Consider the following 11,505-nt stretch of genomic DNA (forward strand, 5'->3'; position numbering starts at 1 on the left):
TTTCATACATTTTCACGTGTCACGAGATATTCTTGTTTTTAATTTTTTTTCCCAAGTATTTAAAACTGTAAAAACCATTTCTAGTTTATAGACTGTCCAAAAACAGTCTTATTATTTGAGGATCCCAGCTGATTCTGCCCAGGATTCTTTCCAACAGCACTGAGCGCGGGGAACATCTGGACCACGCCCCTATTCTCACCACGGTGCACTCCCGCTGCGCCTGAAGCTTACTAGGGCAGGTTGGACCCTCGCTGGAGTGGGCGGGGTCTACGAGCATCGGGACGCAGGGACAGGGCGGAGCGGAGGGGCGGAGTCGAGAGGGGGCGGGGCCATGGGAAGGGGGCGGGCAGGCGCCCGCTTCCGGAGAGAGAGAGCGCGGGAGCAAGATGGCCACTACCAAGCGTGTGCTGTACGTGGGTGAGCAAGCGCGGGCGCTAGCCAGGGTCTGGGTGAACCCGGTTTCAGTGGGGCCGGATGCGGAGGGCGGCGAGCAGCTTCTTCGGCGGGATCTATGGCGGTATTGGTTTGCTTCAGGGTGTTAGCCCAAGACGTGATCTTTCCTCTTCCAAGTCCACTAAGCTCTAACCGGAACACTTTTGCCTCCTGGGCACCGAGGATTGGTAGAGGAATATTATGGACCTCTAAATCCTCGCGCCCATTCATTTTACAAACATTAACTTGCAGCGATGGCTCAGCCCAGCCCTTGCCCTAAAGGAATGGGTTCCCAGACTAGCCAGGTAGACGTGAGAATAGCCTCTATCAGCAGTTTGATAAGCGCTTTAATGGGGACGGACAATGATGACATGGGCTTGCGTGCGGGGAGAAATGTCATCTGGAGAGGCGAGAACAAACTTTCAGGATGCAGTGACGCCGGAGCTGATGAGCTGGAGTTAGCCAGGTAGCCAAAGTAGGAACGAGTGTGTTTGCTGAAAGTGTGTTTGCAAGAGCAAAAGCCCAAAGTGTGAAATAGCCTTACATTTGGGGGCAAGTAGGTCACTTCAGGAAACCCAGAGAATTGAGGGAGTAGAGAGACAGAGACTGGAGAGATGGTCAGGGCTCCGGTTATGAAGAGCCTGCTAAGGAGTTTGTACCTTATCTTGAGGAGAGTGGGAAAACTGAAGGAGTTTAAGCAGGGAAATGATGGGTTAAAATCTGCACGGTCTCATTCTAATCGGCTGTGTGGAGAAGAGGGAGATCTGTTACGAAGCTATTTCAGTCATCCTGGGGCTAGATGAGGGTCTGCAAGAAGGGTGAAGAGAGCAGTGTGTTTCATAAGTATAGATGAAGAAGTAGATAAGAGGAGTGCTTATGTATGTACCCAAAGGACTGGATGGAACGACCCCTCCCCTTGCCTAGAGCATGCTAACTGTGCTGCAGGGACTTCTCAAAAGAATGAAGGACAGTGACTCAGAAAGCCTTTGGTTTCTTTGCAGGTGGACTTGCAGAGGAGGTGGACGACAAAGTTCTTCATGCTGCTTTTATTCCTTTTGGAGACATCACAGATATTCAGATACCTCTAGATTATGAAACAGGTGAGTCCTTTTAATGTCTCTCCTGTTCAGAATTCTCCTACTGGGAAAAGAACTTAAAAGAAAACTTTAAAGTCCTACCACAGTGTATTATATGGTTGATATACACCAAAGTTCTGAAGGGTGCCTCAGTAGGGCAGCACGAAAGTGATATTGATGCAGAAGGGATGTTCTGAGGTTTGTGATTGTGAACTGTAACAACTTTGCAGAGTCCCATCTGTTGGATTTGAGATAAAGCAGAATTTACCCTAGTAGGAAGATAGATTTTGAGGTACATGGGGCTCAAAATGGACCTTACTTTTGTTTCAAACTACCTACTTGGTACCCCAGCACACCCGCTCCCTTCTCAGCAGCTGGAAAGCCTAGCCCCAACATTGCGGACTTGGCCTCTGCACACCTGGGTAAGTTTACCCTTAGTAGATATAGCAGTTACAGTTCAGTTTTCTATTTTACCTTTGTTGTCATTTTTAAGATCAGCATTTTAAGTCCAGCTCAGTCATTGACCCTGCATGATTATTAGCAAGGTCTTTAAACTCTCTGCACCTAGGATCTTTAACTGTGAAAAACAATAAGGTTATATTGGTTCTCTAAGGTCAGTTGGTTAATTAAATTAACCCTTCTGTGTTTAGTCTTTCTAGGAAGATCAGCATTTTCCTGAGAATAAAGAATGAGCATCTTTATTTGGGTTTTAGGATTCATACTTTATGTACAGTTGATGCTCATAATATGTATTTGGAATGAATATCTGATAGGTTGAATGACGTCATTGTTCTAGTTGTTTTGCATGCAAAGGTTAAGATTTTAATTTGGCTTTGTTAGCAGAACTGAATGCTTAAAGATTAAAAGTATAGTTCATTATTTAGCTATATTCACTGAAAAAAAAAAGCTTAATATTGCTAGAAATGCTGTTTAAACTAGAAAGAATTAAAGAATGAGATTTCTTCTTCCAAAATAGTGATTGGGTTGAATTTCTAATATCTAGATATGACATGTGACTGACTTCACTTTCCTTGTGATCATCTGTTTTTTCCCATTGCCCTAAATGGTAATTACTTGTTTTTGTTTTCCCTTTTTTCAGAAAAGCACCGAGGATTTGCTTTTGTTGAATTTGAGTTGGCAGAGGTGAGAAAATTCTGCGTTACCTATATTTCATCTTTGGCTTGTGTTAGTGTTATTACTGATCACAGAGGGAGCTGTTCTCCATTTGGTTAGGTTTCTGGGCCTAACTGGGCCATGCTGATGCATCCAGAGAGATAAGAAGTACTGTTTGAAGAAAAACTTCCCTCACTTAAATTTTAGGCTGTGGTTCACATCTCAGACCTGCCAAGTCCTGCCCCTCTTGCTCTGCAGAGCTCCTGCAGCCCTGCTCATCATACATTCTTGCCTGGCAGCACTGGTGACTATTTCTTATGCCTTTTACCAGATGGCTAATTGCTGTACCATCAGCTCTAAAGTCAGCTAGGAAGCGCTCTTTGTTAGACACATGCACAACCTAGGCAGTAAATATAGAAATGACTTTTCCTCTTTTTTTTTTTTTTTTTTGCTACTGAGTATGTTTAGACACCGCAGGAAGCTAAACTTGTACCTTGTCTTTTCTTGGCAGGATGCTGCAGCAGCTATTGACAACATGGTATGGCTGAGAATCTTCATTCTTACTGAAGCTATTTTTGGTGGTACAGAGGGTTTGTGTTCATATATTGGTTTGCTGAACCTCTGAAGTTACAAGGTTGCATGGGGAAGTAAAAATTGTCATGTAAAAATATTCATTGTGAATTACTCACTTACAAGATTAATCCTTACTCAAACATCCTTCCCCATTTAACATCTAATCATCTTTATTGGCTAATCTCTCACTGGCTACCCCACGTCTAGGATAATAAATTGCAAACACTATGCAAAGTAATTGCACAGGGAAATTTTATATTTTGCAAGAGAGGCAGAATTTCTTTTCATGAAGCGTTAGACTGGTTAACAGTTGAGAAGAAAAATTCAATAAGGATAATGACAGGGGGTGCTACTGACACAAATGACTTGAATGTCCTGGAGAAGTCCTTGGGGAAAATGATGACACTCTTGAGAGTTTGTGCCCTCTTTGAGATCCTTGTGATTTTCATATCAGCTATGATGTGCAAGATGTCATACTGTAGTGTTGATAGAATTTTGTTGGAAAAAATACTGCAAATTAATTAGCAGCTGTTACATCTTTGTTCTACAAATTAGTGTGTAGTTAAACCTGAATTTTAACTATAAGAAATTTATTTTTATTTTGTTTCATCACAATAAAGTCCCAGTCAAACCTTTTTAATACACTTTTTATCATGAAATTTTCTTCACTGCTCTAAGTAGATTCACATTAAGTGACCATTCTTGGTACCAGCTATCTTTGGATAGTCAGGTTCTGCTTTAGTCCTGGTTTCTGTTACCCATTAACCACACATATTCCTCAGCTCTCAGAGAGATTATTTCTCTCCATTTCAGAGCTGACCTTGAATTTTGAAGGTGAGTTCAGGTACTTGGAAACTACACTTATCCTCATAATTTCAGAGCACTCTGAACCCGGAGTTACTTTTGTTAGCACGGTTCTTGGTATTGTAGAAAGGAGATGTATGATGGCTCCAGGGAGGAAATTCCTTGCAACCCAAGGGCTGCTTTTTGGTGGGTGCAAACTTTGCTGTTAGGGGCTCAGGGATTAAGGGAGAGCAAGTCATGAGCATGTCTCAGATGTGTCAGAAGCAAATGGAAAAGCAGTCTGACTTCAGGTGCTGGATTTTCAATCTTTTCAGAATGAATCTGAACTCTTTGGACGGACAATTCGCGTCAATTTGGCCAAACCAATGAGGATTAAGGAAGGCTCTTCCAGACCAGGTGAGTGAGGACGAGCACACATTCCCCATTACATCCTCCAGTGTGGCCTTAGTTGCATTTTTTCTCACTGTTTACATGGCAGTAGGTGTTGAGTGCTACTCCTGGTGGACAGGAGTAGAGGATGATTCACGTTGGCGAAGGGCACTTGCCACTTTTGTGGTAAATGAAAAGAGTTTGAGCTTCTCCCGGCAGTTGCTTCCATTATGAGAGAAACTCTGCCTGATCTCTTATCTTTCCCAGTTTTCTCATTCCTGGGATGCTTCACCAAGGGCCTGGAACCAGCAAGGCTATACTTTTCTGATTGGCATAGCTTTTCACTTAGACTTGCTGAGCTATATACTTCAGGGCCAACATTCCCAACAGGAACTTTCCTTGCCGTTGGGAGTTCCCAGAGCAGAATCCTCTGGCTGAATGTGTTCCACTTTGCTGACCAAAGCAGCTAATTAGCAGTTGCCTGATAGCTCAAATCTCTTAACATTGGTTTGATTCTTTCCCTTCAGTTTGGTCAGATGATGACTGGTTGAAGAAGTTTTCTGGGAAGACTCTGGAAGAGAATAAAGAAGAAGAAGGCTCAGAGCCTCCCAAGGCAGAAACCCAGGAGGTGAGATCGAAGGCGCGTGCTTCTAGAGGAGAGGCTGGCACTTACCACAGGAGACTTTTTAAGCTCTTGGGAAATTTGCAAATATATATACAAAAGCAAAGAGAATAAAAAATTAACTCAGTACTTTGGTGAAGGCACTATTGAGTGAACCAAAGAGAGGTTTTAGGTCTCTCATCCTTGTACTCTGCGTCATGAGCTTCTCAGCTCCGCTCGGGTACTGCTTCATGATTGGTGGCTGCCAAGGAGGAAGCCTGAGGTGAGGACCGGTCGTGAGTGCTCCTCTTCACCTCTCCTGATCAGCCCTCCTCTTTCACTGAAGCATTCGGCACAAGGCTCACGGTCTTCCTGTTTCTTCCCTGAGGGCTGATAGGACAGGATAATGGTACTATCCCTTCCATCTGAACACAGGTTCAAGGTCCTCCCTTCCTCAGAGAACCCCTCCTTGGCACTTTCTCCTGATTCTCGGCATCTCTCTCTGGCCATTGCTTCTCAGGCCTCCCCTCCTTATGAACTTCGTTGCTTTGGGTTTCTTTTTTGACTCATGGCGTCTTTCTTTACTCTCTGCCGAACAGTGGCAGTCAGTCTGATTTTTTCGCAGCCTCTGATCTGCTGTAACTTTCTTGGTCTCTGTTTCTAGTGTTGCGCTTCAGACATTGCTGCTGTCTCTCTATCTAAAGTAGATGTCCTCCCTTCACTAATCCTGTTCTTCTTGTGTTCTCAAGCTTGTTAATTTGCCACCATCCATCCACATGTTGACCTCAGCCAGAAATTTAGATGCAAAGCAGAGCACATAAATGGCCCTCACAGTCAATGGAGTAACTGTGGGTCATCCTAGACCCCTTTTTAAAATAGAGAAAATACATCATCGTGTTCTAAGTTTTTCTCTTAAATCTTCTTGAATCCCTTCTCCCCAGTTGTTCTATTGTCCCAGTTTAGCCTCTCATCTCATTGGGATAATTGCAATAGCTTCCTAATTAGTCTTCTGGCTGCAGTCTTGCTCTCCTCCAGTCTTTCACAAAGATGGCTAGAATGATCTTTTTAAAGCAAAAGACGATATCTGACTCTCCTGCAGAGACCTTTTCGGTGACTCCCCTATCACTTGTCCCATGAGATAAAGTCCAGAGGGGCTCTCCAAGTTCTTGATGCTGCCCACCTCACCAGTTTCAGTACCCCTCTTCATATTGTGGTCCCCACTTTACACTCTGTATTCCCCTGTATATCTGCTTTTGTACAGGCGACTCAAGTGCTTATTGTCTTTCCCTTTCTAGGAAGCAAACTCAGGATAGGGGCTTTGTATTATGCATCTTGTTAATAAAAATGTAAGGTAGGGTAAGGTGATTAAGAGCATGGACTGAGTACAAAAAAAAAGAAAACAAAACTGAGAAACAAAACAAAAAGCATGGACTGGGAAGAGGAGATTGAGTAGTTTAGGTTTGAATTCCAGCTTTACCACTTACCAGCTCTGTGACCTTGGGCAAGTTACTGAACTTCATTGTGCCCCATCTATAAAATGGGGATAATTGTCCTGATCTCAAGGGTGATTATGAGGACTAAATGAGCTAATAAACATAGAACATTTAGAATAGTACCATGTATTTGCTGCTACTACTGTGCTACTGCTGCTGTTAGCAGCAAATGACAGTAATAGTGTCCTCAGTGCCCACCACGATACCTCAGCACGTTTGTTAAACTGAACCACAGACAAATTACGAACATTTGACTTTTTTCTTTGGAACAAAAGTCATGGCTGTATTAAAAGTCCCCTTGTCCTCTGCTTAGCTTCGTCTACTTAGGGTGTAGAGCAAGGCCCCAGCCTTCTCCATTGTCTTCTGAGCACTCTGGTCCAAGCCGAAAGGCTGCCCTCCTTGCTTTCGTTGTAGCCAGCCCATAGATATGCAGGGCTAAGCATGGAAGGAAGCGATGTTACATATATGGATCCGTTTAACTGGACTAAGGTGAGTGACTTGAGCTGGGGTTTCACGATGTTGAGAGCTGTGTATTGTGAGCCAGAAAAGTGTTGTTCTGTAACTGCATTGTTTTGACATTACTTATTTAGTAAATATTTATTGCTCAAATGCCAGGCACCGTTCTAAGTGCTTTGCAGATATTTAATACTATTGAGAATCTTTTGAGATAAGTACTATTATCATTCCCAATTCTAGGGGACAAAACTGGAGCACAGTGAGGTCAAATAACTTGTCGAACCTTACACAGTTTTTAAGTGGTAGAGCTGAGATTTGAAGCAAGGCTGTATCGGTCTAGGATCTGTGTGCCTCTCACAGTTGTGGCCACCCTCCCCCACTGAATAGCGAATTCACCAGGGGTAGGAACCATATCTTCTTGCTTAATAAACCCAGTGCTTGGTCTGATAGTTCAATACCTATATCTTGACCTATCCACACTACAAGAGGTCAGAGTCAATAGAATTTTCAATATCAAATAAATGGGAGGGTTTGTATTGAATGTGTTATTTACCTACTCGCCTTGTCTACTTGGAGCACAAAGCAAAGCCCAACCTCCTCCATTGTCTTCTGAGCACTTAGGCCCAAACAGGAAGGCCACTCTCTTCTCTTCTATTTTAGCCAATCTATGACTGTGTAGGGTTAGGCACAGAGGAAGAAGATTATAGGTCCATTTAACTGGACCAAAGTGAGTGGCTTGTGCTGGGGTTTGAAGATGTTGAGAGTTGTGTATTGTGGGCCAGGAAAGCGTCGTTCTCTGACTGCAGAGAAGGATGGAGCAAGCCGAGGTGTCTGAGGGCGAGTGTGATGAGATAACATGCCTGCGGGGTGGGGTTCAAGTTGAGTAGTGCTGAGGTCTCCTTTCTCTAGGTGTCCAGCTGGGTGCTGTGACCATGGCCTCTCCCTTCTGCAGCCCCATCAGGGCCCAAGGCCTTCCTGGTCAGCACCTCGCTCCAGCCTGCTCACTGTAGTTGGGCTCTGGACGTGTGCTCAGAAGAGTACTCACTGTCCTACTCGGGGAGTCGAGGAGTCTTCTCTAACCTAATGGTGTCTTCCGCGCCCAGGGAGAGCCCACAGCAAAAAAGGCCCGGTCGAATCCTCAGGTGTACATGGACATCAAGATTGGGAACAAGCCAGCCGGCCGCATCCAGATGCTCCTACGTTCAGACGTCGTCCCCATGACAGCTGGTGAGCAGGACTCCAGTCAGGACAGCCAAGAAGCTGGTGGCTGAGTACTGAGCCTTGTAAAGGTTCTCAATGCCTCGGTTCTTACGCCCTTGACATTGCTTCTGACCTGAGTAAATTTGATCCTGAGATCTAGTAACATCTATTCAGAGCAGGTGTTTTTGAGGCTTCATAAGTGCTGGTTTACTGTTTTTAAATATTTTTGTAAAAAATATAAATAAATATGTTTTCATTTAAAAAGAAAAAATATCTCACACATAGATTCCAAAAATATTGAAGGCAGTACATTTAAAACTTGTCTTTTTCTCCTATCTATATCCAGTCCTCTCTAGAATACTGTTAACTAACAGTTTCTTCAGTATTCTTTCCAGTTTTTAAATATTGACTTCTGTTTAATCTAAATTTCATTATACAGACATATAAAGTCAATTTCACAAAGTGTATTTTGATAAAACAGTAGAAATCAGCTGCCCAGTCCCCAGGTGCTGTCCTCCTACCCTCCCTCACCACCAACACCATGTGCTGCTCTTCATAGGCAGCCAATTTCAACTCTTAGCTGACACGTTTGGTTTTTACCTCAGTATTGGTAGATAACACATTTATGTTGGTGCTTCCTGATCTTTTCATGCTAGACATTATCTATTGGCTTCCTACTTCAGAAGATAAAGAGAATAACCTGGATTATTCAGGTGCCTAATATATTCACAAGCCTATAACCTGAGAACCTTTCCCATTTGTTATTTTCTGTATATCATAGCCATCCTAGTAGATGTGAAGTGGTATCTCATTGTGGTTTTGATTTACATTTCCCTAATGACTAATGTTGAGCATCTTTTCATGTGCTTCATTGGCCATTTGTATATCTTCTTTGGAGAATTATTTCAGTCTTTTGCCCATTTATTAATTGGGTTGTTTGCCTTTTTGTTGTTGAGTTGTAGGAGCTCATTATATGTTCTGGATATTAAACCCTTATTAGATGTGATTTGCAGATATTTTCTCCCATTCTGTGTGAGTTGCCTTTCTACTCTAAGATTGTCCTTTGATACACAAAAGTTTTTAATTTTGATGAAGTCTAATTAATCTGTTTTCCTTTTGTTACCAGTGCTTTTAGTGTCATATTTAAAGACCATTACCAAATCCAAAGTCACAAAGATTTGCCCATGTTTTTTTTTAACATCCTGTTTTTTTTAAAAAAAAAAATCACTCTACCAAATTGGTGAATTTATTATGAGGCCGAGCTAGAATGCCTGTATTCACTCCTCCTTTAACCAGAATTCCATGTAGTCCTTTAAGATGTCAACATCACAAAGATTTTAAAAGAAGACTTAAACAAACCTAACATAGTTTTCAGAGTCTAGTTAGAGGGAGGTTTTATTTGTTTGTTTGTTTGTTTTTAACCTGAACACCTGTCCTTTCTCAACCCCAGAGAATTTCCGTTGCCTGTGCACCCACGAGAAGGGCTTTGGCTTCAAGGGAAGCAGCTTCCACCGCATCATCCCCCAGTTCATGTGCCAGGGCGGCGATTTCACCAACCACAATGGCACTGGGGGCAAGTCCATCTACGGGAAGAAATTCGATGATGAGAACTTTATCCTCAAACACACAGGACCAGGTAGGACCCCATCAGTGGGTGGTGACAAGTGGGGCCAGGCTGGGGCAGGCTGGCTGTGCAGGGTGGATGACGAGCTGTGGTTCTGGCTGAGGGGTCGGGGGACTGGAGGAGACCCAACCAGTTCACAGAGGAGAAGCGTTCAGCCTGGCTAGAGTAGAGTAAGCTTGCTTCCATTCATGCGCTATCCATCCTTCCACCATGTCCATACTCCGTGTTATCCTAGCTTGAGTTCTGTGATTTCTCATTGTAAGCTCACTCTTATTGCCTCAACCCCACTGCCCGCCTCTCTTTGTCAGACTTACTCAGTAAAAAATTTCAGTGGTTAGTCCCCTTGCAACTAAAGAAAAACACAGAACTGCACTGAACAGTCCCACTTGAGATTTCTGACTGTAGTTCTTCAGGGCCCCTCGGCAGCCTTATTAGGTTTTCCTCATTAATCCACAGTCCCAATCAGGGATGATGGTTCCATTCCTTCCTTCACTGCTGAAGCCTCCACATCGCCCTCTGCCTCAGCTAATGGATGGCCTCCTGCATCTCTTCACACATGCTCTGTCTTCTCTCTGAGGCCTGGGATGGGCTGTCTTCCCCAGGCCAGCCCCTCTGCCTGTGGCCTGGACCCCATCGCCTCGCTCCTACTTAGGGACCTGGCTTCTGCAGTCGTTTGCCCTTGCTGCCTTGTATCCTCCATCCCCTTGCTCTGCCAGAGCAGCCCATCATAAAAGCATGTGGTATCAATCCTTTAAAATATCATCCTTTGACTCATATCCCCCTCAGCTATCACCCATGCCTCTCATCCCTGTCTAAGCAAAACTTCTTGAAAAAGTTGTGTAGACACCCTGCTTTCTGTACTCTCTATCCTCCTCTATCCAGACTTCTAGCCCCACCTCTTCGTCTTACCAACAGGCACCTCTCGGCCTCATGTTACTCTGCCTCCCAGCAGCATTTACACCGCTAACTCCTGCTCCTTGAATCTTTCTTCACTTGGCTGGCAGGACTCCTCCCGGTTCTGGTTTTCTTTTTATCTAATTGACTGCTTTTTCTCAGTCTTTGCTCTCCTCCTCTCCTGACCCCTAAAAACGGAAGTGGCCCAGAGCTGAGTCTTTGTCTCCATAGAAGCTCATTGCCCCCTTTTTCTGATAGCTTATAGTTTCCCTCTTTACTGTGCTGAAGCAGAATTCATAGATGATTATCCTACCTCCTGATATAATTGTTTTAAAAATCAATATTCTGTAACAAAGGATTATTCAGGTGCAGCAACTAGAAATGCAGGCAGCTGTGTGGACCAGCAGCTTGGACACCAGGGGTAGCATTACTGTTGGTGACATGATTTTGCGAAGTGGTAAATACAGTTGGTTAAACTCTCAGTTAAACAAAGAACAGTCTTCTCTTGATAGTAGTTGCCAAAAACAAAAACAGAAAACTTTGGGCTTAAATGTATGATGGAATTAGGTTTTAGGTGCAGAAAATTGTAAACAGATCTTCCACCCACACCATTGTCTGGTAGGACATTTCAACATCTAAGAAAATACGAGACAATTTCTCATTTTGTAAGATATTGCAGAACATGTAGCATTGCAGGCCTCCCAACCCACTAATGCCAGTAGCAACCCATAATATTTCTGATATTCAGAAATATATTTAAATTTCCAAGAAGTCCCTGGGGACAGGACCAACCCCCCCCCCACACACACACCCCCATTGAGAACCACTGGCCCAGGCAGAGTTCCAGTCTCAGGGCTCTCAGTCACATCT

General features: G+C 43.7%; 1 protein-coding gene across 1 annotated transcript in view; it reads left to right on the plus strand.

Moving 5' to 3' along the window:
* The first annotated feature begins 339 nt into the window (after positions 1-339).
* Positions 340-11,505, plus strand: part of PPIE (peptidylprolyl isomerase E) — a 13,957-nt gene continuing 2,791 nt past the window's right edge. The window contains exons 1-8 of the mRNA XM_006903959.3: positions 340-417; positions 1,434-1,532; positions 2,608-2,651; positions 3,133-3,159; positions 4,313-4,394; positions 4,895-4,995; positions 8,021-8,144; positions 9,568-9,753. Coding sequence (XP_006904021.1) covers positions 387-417; positions 1,434-1,532; positions 2,608-2,651; positions 3,133-3,159; positions 4,313-4,394; positions 4,895-4,995; positions 8,021-8,144; positions 9,568-9,753 — 694 coding nt within the window. The 5' untranslated portion in view covers positions 340-386. The remainder of the gene's footprint in view (positions 418-1,433; positions 1,533-2,607; positions 2,652-3,132; positions 3,160-4,312; positions 4,395-4,894; positions 4,996-8,020; positions 8,145-9,567; positions 9,754-11,505) is intronic.

The sequence above is a fragment of the Pteropus alecto genome, unplaced genomic scaffold (assembly GCF_000325575.1).
Source record: "Pteropus alecto unplaced genomic scaffold, ASM32557v1 scaffold170, whole genome shotgun sequence".
Classification (NCBI taxonomy): Eukaryota; Metazoa; Chordata; class Mammalia; order Chiroptera; family Pteropodidae; genus Pteropus; species Pteropus alecto.